Source organism: Callithrix jacchus, chromosome 1 (genome assembly GCF_049354715.1).
Source record: "Callithrix jacchus isolate 240 chromosome 1, calJac240_pri, whole genome shotgun sequence".
In the NCBI taxonomy this organism is placed as follows: Eukaryota; Metazoa; Chordata; class Mammalia; order Primates; family Cebidae; genus Callithrix; species Callithrix jacchus.
In genome coordinates this window covers 100,572,225-100,583,258 of record NC_133502.1, presented here as the reverse complement: position 1 = coordinate 100,583,258, position 11,034 = coordinate 100,572,225, and the positions used below count along the sequence as shown (strand labels likewise).

The 11,034-nt window shown below is 43.6% G+C and overlaps 1 protein-coding gene across 1 annotated transcript; it reads right to left on the bottom strand.

The window, feature by feature from the left end:
* Positions 1-4,498: 4,498 nt before the first annotated feature.
* On the bottom strand, positions 4,499-10,657 carry LOC100409191 (spermatogenesis-associated protein 31D1-like). The gene is made up of 4 exons (XM_035303951.3): positions 10,438-10,657; positions 9,649-9,694; positions 8,987-9,047; positions 4,499-8,721 (listed from the first exon to the last, which is right to left on the bottom strand). Exons 1-4 carry the CDS (start codon positions 10,624-10,626, stop codon positions 4,680-4,682), a joined length of 4,338 nt encoding a protein of 1,445 aa, XP_035159842.1. The 5' UTR covers positions 10,627-10,657; the 3' UTR covers positions 4,499-4,679.
* Positions 10,658-11,034: the final 377 nt, after the last annotated feature.

Genomic DNA, 11,034 nt, shown 5'->3' with positions numbered 1-11,034 from the left:
TTAGTGATTTTTATATTCACAGAGTTGTACATCCACCACCAGTCATTTTAAAAACATTTATATGACTTCAAAAAGAAACCATATATCCTCTAGCTATTACACTTCTTGTACCTCATTTATCTAGTTCTAAGTCTACTTTCTCTCTCTGTAAATGTTTCTATTCTGGACATCAGAATGAAATCATATGTGGTCATTTGTGACTGGCTTCTTTCACTTAGCATAAAATTTTCAAGGTTTATATATGTTGTACCATGTGTTAATGCTTTATTCCTTTTTATGACTGGATAATATTTTGTTGTATGGACATACCACATTTTGTTTATACATTCATCAGTTGATGGACATTTTAGTTGTTTCCATCTTTTGGCTATGTGAATAATGCTGCTATGAACCTTTGTGTACAAGTTTCTTTGCAGGCACAAGTTTTTATTTCTCTTGGTATATACTTAAGAGTGGATTTGCTAGGTTATATGCCAACATTTTGAGTAGCTGCCTGTTTTCCAAAGCAGTTGCATCATTTTGCATTCCCACTCTCAATGATTAGGCTTCCAATTTCTCCCAATTATCTCAAACACTCATCTTTTTTATTCCAGCCATCATAGTAGGTTATCTATAACAACTAAATTTGATCCACTTATTTAAGCAGAAACACAAAAACTCATTTTAAATGTGTGACAGCAAAACATTTCTTTTAAATATTTGAAAATATCTATGTGGCAATCTCAAGTTTTTAGCAATATGTAGTTTTCTACTGTTACATATTTTTTCATGTTATAGTTACTTTGTGATTAAGGGACTGAAATATTGGGCACTGAATTGGCCTCTGTATGATTGCTTCTTGTATGGACTCAGGGTAGGAATTCAAATGACTCCTTGAGGTTGACTTAAAGGAGAACTGACTAACTGCCAAAGCCAGTAAAGCACAATGTGTTTGTCATCAATGCTGTGTACATCTGTTGTACATAAGTGTGTTCCTCATGTCGTAAGTATCAAAGGAATGTGACAGCACTGACATTTGGCACATGGCATATCTTCTAAGAGATGGATAGCAAAATGTTTAAATGGACGTTTGTACTTTAATCATAGTGTAAAAGATAGGATGAATCATCTGTACCAAATGATAATTGTGAAAGTTAGGTGGTGGGTACATGGGGAGTTATATCATTCTGCCTGCTCTTGTGTATGTTTAATCACCTTTTCAATGAAAGGATTTAAGAAATAAAACATGTTCAGTGCCTCATGAAGAGGAGGAAGCAGCAATAAGAATAGCTAGTGCTTTGTCTACTTTGCTAAATTGGTTATCTCTCCTACACCAGGTTTTCATCTTCCAAAAATGTGTTAACTCTTTTTGGTGTATGCTCTTGTACTCTCGTTATCCTCAAGAACTTATTCTTCTTAAATCCTTTAAGTTTTATTAAAATATAGTATACATAACACAAAATTCATCCATTTAAAGCATATACTTCTTTACCTATTATAAGGCAAGAATAAATCAGTCCATCAAGACTAGACTTTAGCAACCACTCGATAAAGACATTTCAGGAAGTATAATTCCTCTGAAGATAGAAACCTTGGAAGGTGGCCAAGTGTGGTGGTTCACACCTGTAATCCCAACACTCTGAGAGGCTGAGTCAGGCAGATCGCCTGAGGTCAGGAGTTCAAGACCAGCCTGGCCAACACGGTGAAACCCCATCTCTACTAAAAATACAAATTGAGCCAGGTGTGGTGACACATGCCTATAATCCCAGCTACTCAGGAGATAGAGTTAAAAGAATTGCTTGAATCCAGGAGGCGGAGATTGCAGTGAGCCGAGATCATACCTCTGTGCTCTAGCCTGGGCAACAGAGCAAGACTCTGCCTGAAAAAAATAAAGAAACCTAGGAAGGAAACAAATGAGGGATCGATACAGTTTTTTGAAGAATTTTTTATGACACATTTCCATCCAATGAATTCTAGTTTCTCTGTAAACGGTGAGGCCAGCACATCTGCTGAGCAAGTGGAGATGGCCTAAACTTGAGAAAAGTACAAAGGTTTGAAATACATTTGAGTAGCAGGAGTGAGAAAGTGGACTAAGGAAAAATGACCAAAGCTCCATTTGTATTGTTTTCTGTTAGTAAGCACAGGATAAGTATTTTTTAGATGAATGAGTGAATTATTTCCAGGTAGTGCTAAGGTTGACCGTGCATTTATCATGGTGTCAGTAGGCTTGATTGTGAGATTTAATCCAATAGTGATAGGTCATTTATAGGTCATTTCTGGAAAAGGCAGAGAGATAGGATTTTGTCCGACAGAAAAGATTAAAGGAAATTGGATGAGGCATATTTCAAGTAGAGCTTTTTAAATATTGGCTGTAAGATAGACCATGAAGTCTGCATTGAAGAGGGAGAAAATTAAGATAAAAACATAGTAGATAGATCAGTAGGAAAATTAATGACCCGGTGTGAAAATTTGACAAATTGAGAGCCTAAGCTGGAATGATAGGAGGATGAGGTCAAAGGGTGGAATGTCAGGCTGTATTATTACAGATGTAGAGGTGGTTTTGATGAGGCCGGGCATGGTGGCTCATGCCTGTAATTCTAGCACTTTGGGAGGCCAAGGCAGGAAGATCACTTGAGGCCAGGAATTCTAGACCAGCCTGGCCTACATGGTAAAACTTTGTCTCTATTAAAAAAAAAAAAAAAAGTCAGGCACATGGCATGTGCCTTTAATCTCAGCTATTCAGGAGGCTGGGGAAGGGGAATTGCTTAAACCTGGTAGATGGTTGCAGAGAGCCAAGACCATACCACTGCACACCAGCCAGGGCAATTGAGCAAGACTCTACCTCCACAAAACATGGGTGTTTCCAATGATAACTTAGATGTTTCTGATGATAGCTTCTGGGTTTGGCAGTAACTGAACTGGAATGGAGTTCAAGAACCCTGAGATGGAATGACAGAGGAATTAAAAGACCAGGTTATTAGCAAGTCTATCCAGGTGGATGTTTGGGTCCTCCATGGATTCTCTACCTCCACAAGTTCTTTACCCTGGGCTTCATCCCAATTTTGTCCTTCTTAAGGCCTTCATGGAACCTGAACTATTTCTGCAATCCTAAGCTTCAGACATGGCAGATTCAGTAGCATAAGCACGGACAGAAAAAGAGAAGGACAGTTGAGTGAGGAAACTGTAGTGGCCATCTTTCCTGTTTCGTTTTGTTTTGACACCAAGGATTCACAAATTTTTCTAGGAAACCTACACCAAGTGCCCTCTAAAAAACTCATCTCATTTTTTAATCCCAGTCTGTATAAGTGGAGTCCCCTTCTCTTCAAACCCCTAATATTTTAAGGGTGCTTATGTACTAACCTTGGCCATAGGGAACATTCTGTAAAGGTCCATAGTCAGCCCCCAAATATCTATAACCCTCATGTATAGTTCAGTAGTCCAGGACTCACCTCTGGATCATAAGCTGCGGGTGTTCTATACAATATCTATTATATTCCACGAAGCTTGTGAAGATCATATGTGACACCTCCATCCTGATAGGTGAATCGTATACACTAAGGGAAGATCTTACATGTTGCCATCAACATGGCTGGAGAGAAGGCACAAAGATCACCTTCCCCAAAGGGAGAGATGCCATGCTTGACAACAGTCCTGCAGATACTGTTGTAGTAGTTAAAGAACAGCCCCGTGTACACCACTGCCAAAATGGCATCTGTAAGCTCTGCAGTGCCCTGGTAAACCTCAAGGGGGTGGTGCCTAGATCTGGATTGAAAAAGGGTCATAATATGGACATGATGGGGCACAAACTTTTTTCCACCAGCAGGGTCATCTTTTCCTATCTTCACTTTTTTCTTACTTTCTCTTTTATTCTAAGGCATCTTTCCTTACTCTCACCTTTATTTTATGCTATGAGGTAGGTGGTTGCCTGGTCAACGTTGCTGCCACAGACAGCTAGGTGATCTCTTTGCTCATTAAAAATGTCATCAATCCAGGAAATACCCAGGGAGTGGAACTAGTTCCTGAAAGTGACTTTTTAGTGGAAAAACCTTAATGTTGAGGTCAAAATATGTTTCCCCAAATCATGAGCATGCCCTGCTTGTCATCATCTTAAGCAGCAACCACAGTGTTCCTGACACCCTACCCCAACCAGCAGTACCCCCAACACTCCCAGCAACTTACATGATCCTCTGGTCACTGAAAACGTTTTAAAATAGTGATTAAACCACTATTTCTGAAAAATATACCTGTCCTTGACCCTCTCTTCACATATGGAAGGCCTGTCTTACTCACTGCTCTAAAGAATATGAAGCAGTGAATGGGGAAGAAGGTACAGGTTGCCATACAATATCAGCAAGTCTCAATCAAAGAGGTAGAAAAGAGTCCAACTCCTCAGACTTCATCAGGGACTGAAGGGGCTTTTGAAGACACATGAAACTCATTCCTCCACAACAGCTCCAGGAGATTGGTCACCTTTTAGAAGTCAAAGGAGGCAGTCAGTAAGAACTGAACTAACTCCTACCTTTCCCAAAGCACAAGCTTGGGTTACTCAAAACCTATACTCCCCAACACAATACACAGAAAAGACATCAGTCTTATTAGAACATTTATTGGGGAGAATCAGTATTCTCAACCAGGAGTGAATTATTTTGTGGGGGGAAATTTTACTCCCTGGAAATGTTTTGGAAGCATTGTCTGTGTACTTACTGTGTACTTAAAGGCACATCACTAAACACAGTGCTTTTAGCAGTGGTTGGGATGGCTGGAGGCACCGAGTCAACTTGACACCGGCAAGTGTGATTTAGTTGGGGCACAGCCTTCCTGTGGGGCATGGATTGGGGATGCCTTTGATGCAATATCTTGCCCTTAAATGCCTCAACTTTCCGGGGCTGTCTGTTCTTGTCTATGATCTGTCTCATCCTTGTCGGATAATTCTGGCCAACTAAGGTAGCTTGTTGGCTGCAAGATTTGCTACATGTCACTTTGCAGGAGGGAGCCATGTAGCTGCAGGGATAGCCCTGGACAGGCTTTGCTCTGGCCTGCAGTATTGGCTTGTGCTGAGCTTTTCTAAGCTCCACTGGGGAGGAAAGGGGCTCTTGGAAACAGGTGATATCTATCCCATCTCTATGCTCCTGCTTCTCCTCTAGGAACTTTCCAATGTCTCTCTTAACTTTCTGAGCTTCAGTAGTCCCAGTAAAGGCAGCTCTAATCTTAGCTGGACCTCTATCCTGCACAGATGATGACAGGGAGCTACCCTTTTTCTGGGAACATTCTTGTTCCTCACATATTATGCTGGGTTTCTTAAACCTCTGAAAAAAGGTCTTCATCCATTCTCTGAAAAGGTTGTCAGGAGGAGGCTGTGTTATCAAGGGTGGGGAAGATTTTCTCCCAAGCACCTCCCCTGATGTCTTCTTTTGAACAGGATGGCTCTTTCTCCTGAGTTGGGGTATTCCCAATCCTGCATCCCCTCCACCAAGCTCTCCTCCTTTGGATTTTACTCTTTTTGTAGCTGGTGGGAAATTCTTAACTTGGGAAATCTGTAAGACATGCTTAGGGACCGTGGGCTCCTGTTGCTGTTCCACATGGATCCTTCTGTCCTCCACATGGACATGTAGCACCTGGGAAGTTGCCGTGTTCCCACTGGAGATACCCTGGGCATGAGTCAGTAAGCCCTTGGAAGTCAAGTTATCTAAGGCATGGGGCATGTCAGTGAAATGGGTTTGAGCTTGGCTATGCTCCCCCTGGGCCAACTTTAACTCACTCAGCATCTGATGTTTAAGGGATGATGATTTAGGATCTTGGGGAAATAATATTTTTGGTAAGAAATTTTCAGTTTCAAGAGAAGTGCTTTCTTTCACCTTTATCACTGAGGAGCTTCCTGACTTGCTGGTAGTCAAGTTGTTTCTAGTTTGTGATTGAAGAAAACTGAGCTCATCTTCCTTGAACATTTCCATAGGCCCATTGGTGACAGAAAAGGTCTTTCTACTGCCCTGAAGCCTTTCCATGTTATTACTGACACTCACTTTTTTATCCATTGACGCACTGCCAACACCAGCTTGTATTCTGGCCAGCTCTGGGCTGCTCCTACTGACTACTACATTCTGTTTCTGACTGACTTCATCTATGATGCTGTGAGTGGGGGGCAGAAAAGTCTGTCTGCCATTGTCAGGTGTCTGGACAGTTTCTATAAGCTCATTATCAGTATCAGATAATTCTCTTCTCAGGGTCTCTTGCCGTTCTTTGTCAACAGGTGAGATGACCAGGTGTGGATGATCCAGGATGTCTACGTTTGTTGTTTCTATCTTTTTTCCTTGAAAATCTGTAGTGCTTCCTCTAAGGGGACTGGAGGCACCATCTTTGGAATCTTCCTGAGGAATGAAGGTGTCTGAGGAGGGGAAGTCAAGATGGGAAAAGGAACTGGAAACGTCCTCTTGAGATTTACAGATTTCTATGGATTCAAGGACCTTGCTGGGAAGATTCCACAGCATCCTCATATAGAAAGATTTAATATGGGCTTCCAACATCTTTTGTTTGTTGGAGCCAAGGAAGGAAATCTCCTGAGAAGTATCAACACAGTGGTCCTCACCCACCAATGCTGTCAAATTTCGATGGTTTATTTTGCTATGGGATTTCTCAGGAAGAGACATTGTCTGCTTGACTGAATGCCATGAACTACGCACACTCCCAGGCACTTGACTCTTACTGATTTCCTCAAATTTCTTGCTCAAATGTGTTGTCAGGGCATTTGCAAGTTGTTTCTGACCTAGGCTCACCCCTGAATCATTCCCTGGCAGATGCATCATATGACCTTCTAGGTTGCTCTCAGAATTAGCACTCAGATCCTCTTCTGAAGATGTCTCTGGTTCGTGCAACAGATGATCTTTTGGGCCATTCTCCTGGCTGTATCCCTGAAACTTCCCCACATTCTCTAGGGAAAGCATATTTGAGCTTCTCTTTTGGAAGCTTCTAGGTTTCCTTGATTTAAAATTCTTGAGATCATTGTGGCTCTGACCCTCAACCAAAGAGCTATGTAAGGGTCCCTCACTGTTCTCTGACTCAGATATCTCCAAGATTGGGCTCTGAGGATGTAGCAGTGACAGAGACTCGTGGATTCTGTGGGGCAGACCCCATCTGTGCTGGATGAGCCTCTTTTGAAGGTGGTGCTCCAGTTTCTTCCTAAGCTCAGCACTGAGTGGAAAATCTCCAGGAATAGTGGAGATGGGACCACGAGCCTTAAAGGACTTGACGAAGGCAAGACTGGGAGCTGGAGAACAAAAGTCTTCCTGGGATTTTTGAACCACAGAGGGTAAACCCCACTCACTTTCCAGTATTTTCTGCAACACATTCCACTCCAGATGATTAATTTCAGATGGTGTAAGAGACTGTGCCTCATTCTGAGATTTATGAAAACACACTCCACAGATCCCAATCTGGAATAGAGGACTAGGTGGTTGGGCTGTGAGCGGAGATGGATTTTGAGCCGGGGACTGACCTTGGGGCAGGGTTTGAGGGAAGGGGAGAGGCTGGGTATATTTTTGCTCTAAATGGTCCTCAAAGCACTTAGAATATGGGGGCTGCTGATGGATGCGCAGCCGCTCTACTTTCCTATTACTGGCCGAAAATGGAAGGGAGGCTGCCAAGCCATGCTTATCAGCAATTGAGGCTAACATTTTCCCTGAAGAATTTAGTTGGTAGTTTGGCCGAAGATGTTCCGGGAAAGTTCCTGGTTTCTTTCCACTTTCTTTACACATCAGAAAATCGCACCTTTTTCTGACTTGTCTCTCCAGAAGTGCCAGAATGTCATGGCTGAGAAATGAGATCTTAACAGGCGCTATGAGGTTGACCACAGAGGACTCCCCTAAAGAGGCTTCAGAAGAATGAAGGCTAAGGAGCTCTTGCATGAAATCAGATGGTACAAAATTGGAAGAAAACGAGTCCTTGGCATGAGGCTGCCACCAGGAGAATTCTGCAGATGTAGGGCATGAATGGTCAATGTCTCCGATTGTAGGGGCAGAGGTGGTGGACCCACCAGAGCCACCTACAGATAACGTCTCTTTTTCCAAAGCCTTCAGTATGGTGAGATTTGCCTTAGACTGAGTCACAGTGCAATCTTGCATTCGTGAAGCAGAAGAGTTTGGTGGTTTGTAATGAAAAGTACATGAATCACAGGGATTAATGGCCTGGGAAATATTTGGCAAAGAGTTCATATCTTGGGATAGAGTAGAGTCAAATGAAAAGATGGTGTTCAGAGACAAACTGACTTCAGGATGGGGACTGGGCTCTGCTCTCTGAATGTGATGTGGTGGGAGAAGGGGAAAAGGAAGCTGTTGGGGTGGGGAATGGTCTATAGGGAACTTAGAATCCAGGGGAGGAACAGGCTTTGGTGGCAGAGGGTCCCTCAGCGATGAGGGTAAAAATAAGTCATCTAAAGGGGTGATCAGGTCAGGTGAGAGAATTAAGGGGGGTGGTGAAGGGTCAGGACAAGGGGACACTATTAAGTCTGCTGGAGGGGTGGCTGATGAGGCAGAAGCCAGAGTGAACAATGACTCAGTCTCAGAAGCTGCAGAAGTCGAAGGGGACACAGAGGGAGCAGCATCTTTCAGGGACTCCCAACACAGCAGTCGCTGGATCTCAGCAGCTGTTCTGTTACACACCACACAGAGGGGGTCTGGGCATAACAGTCGATGAAAGCGGGCAGTATTATGATGCTGGCCCAGGGGACTGCAGAAAGCAGGAGGCCCGATGCTGCAGCCAGGACCAGAAAAAGGAAAGTAGGGTCTGTTAGCATGGCAGGGGTGGGAACCCTGGTGCCTGCTACCTGCTTCACATGGCCCCCCGCCTATGACCTCATCATGCACTCTAGGGCCTCTCAACACATTCATTCACATACACGTTCCTATGGCTACCCACTCCCACAACTACAGGAGGCTACAAGAAATCCCTGAGGTGAATAGAACTTGCTAAAAAAAGGACTGGGGTGGGAACAGGACAGAAGGAAATAATTAATCACCTTTTCAGAAAAGAAACCAGCTTCCTTTCCTCTTCTGCTGCTTTCTGGAAGGTTATCTGGTCTGGGAAACCATAACAGTATGTCATATGTATGAAAGTAGAGGCACAGGGATCATACAGAAGTCGCTCTGCAGAAGATCTTTGGGATATTCAACTCCGATAGCCCCAAGTATCAGTAGAAAAGGGCAAATAGTCATTGATACTATTAACAAGTTCACATGTGTATGTGGCATCATTTATAAAATTCCTTCACATACATTACTCCATGTGATGCTCAAAACCACCATTGGAAACACAGATGTCAGTAATTACCTCCAGGAGAAATCTGAGCACCAAGGAAGTCAAAGTACTTATGCAAAGTTGTGAGACAGAAGCTCTGGTTCCAAGCCAGCCAGTAGTCATTCCTTGATATCTAACTTGCCCACGAATTGGGCAACACCCAGTGCCCAGGTCTATCACTCTATCATGCCTATGGATGGGCAGAGCAGGGCCTATGAGCAGTGTCTCAGGTCTGATCGCTTTTCTGTAAGCCTCTCTGCTGAGTGCTCTGTTTTCTGAGACTGTATCTAGTAACTGACATTCTAAGAAATCATGGGCCTGAGTCCTCCTTACAGAAACAGGAAGGGTCACCCTCGAAGCTCAGATAGAGCAGGCTGACCTTACCTTTAGATGTCCCACGTTTCTTTCTCCTCCTGCATCTGCCCTGAGGCTGAGAACAAATGAAAGACAATGAGAGGCTGGGACTCATTTATCTCACTCTCTATGAAGCTCATTCATTCATTCACTCATTACACAAGCATAATGTGACTCCCTAATTAATGCTAATATGTTCCTGTTATCAATTATTAAAGGTGATCAAATATTTCTAAGTTTTCCTTCCCTGAAAAACTCAGAGGATTTTGTCTGTGAGAGTCACACTTGATGTGCTCCATTAGCAGTCCTCAAGGAGGGCACAGACTCAGAGGGCAATAGTCACATCTGTGCTCCCTCATAGGAAGAGTGTCCCAGAGACAGAACTCTGGCTCCAGACTCTGCTCAGAAACTCTCAGCGTTGCTCCCCTGGTCAACCCAATATGAAGGAAGGCTTGACTGAATGAAGGTGACATGGGAATGTGACTCATGATCAAATTTCAGCAGAAATTGTTCTTCTTCAGAGAGACCACACTCTCTATGTAGTCCAATCAGGGACCACAGAATTACTGTGTTTGGAATTTTATCTGGAACTCTCCATCACAGCCAGATAGGTAGTCTATGAGCTTCAAACGGAAACTTTAGTCCTCCTGAAGCCCTAAGTCTACCCAACCTCTTCCTAAGAAGATGAAATTCTATCCTCTCTTCAGACTTTCCATCTAAGCCCATCTCTCTGTACCAACCAAACTTACTTAGAAATGTGGGAATAGGATTGGGAAACCACAGGGAATCTCCCTTGGGTGTTCACCCATGGTTCCTTACCATTGGGATGCCATTATTTTTCCCAGCGGGTGACAAATAGAGAGTCAATAGCACGTAGAACAAGTACAGCATAAACAACCCCAGCCCAGTCAAGCGGATGAAGTTGGGGTCAATATCCAAGCAATATGCCAAGCCAGAGCTGAGCCCTGACTCAGTACAGCTGTTCAGAAAAGAGAGGATATTCCCCATGAGGTGAATAGCATGGCTGCCTGAAGCAACTGAGCCCTGAGCTTGCCCAGGCTTAACTATAAGCCCAGGCCTGCATCATAGAGCATGGAAGTCACAAAGGGTTTCTAAGGGTGGAGGGAGCAATAAGAGGAGGGTGTGTCCACAGCCTTGACCTCACCAGCCTAGCAGACCCCACCCCTCCTGTGCCCTCCAGGTCCCTCTGCTCTACCCTCCCACTCCATTTCCCAACTCTATCCTTTCTTCATGTCATATCTTTATTTTAGTGGAATTTTCTGTTTGCTCCAACCATAAACCAGGTGTTACCCAAGTCCTGCTTTACTGTTTGGAGCCCGTAACTTCAACCCCACCAACACCACAGCCTTGAAAGCCTGAAATACTGCCTGTACCCAGGCATTGGCACTCTCAGGA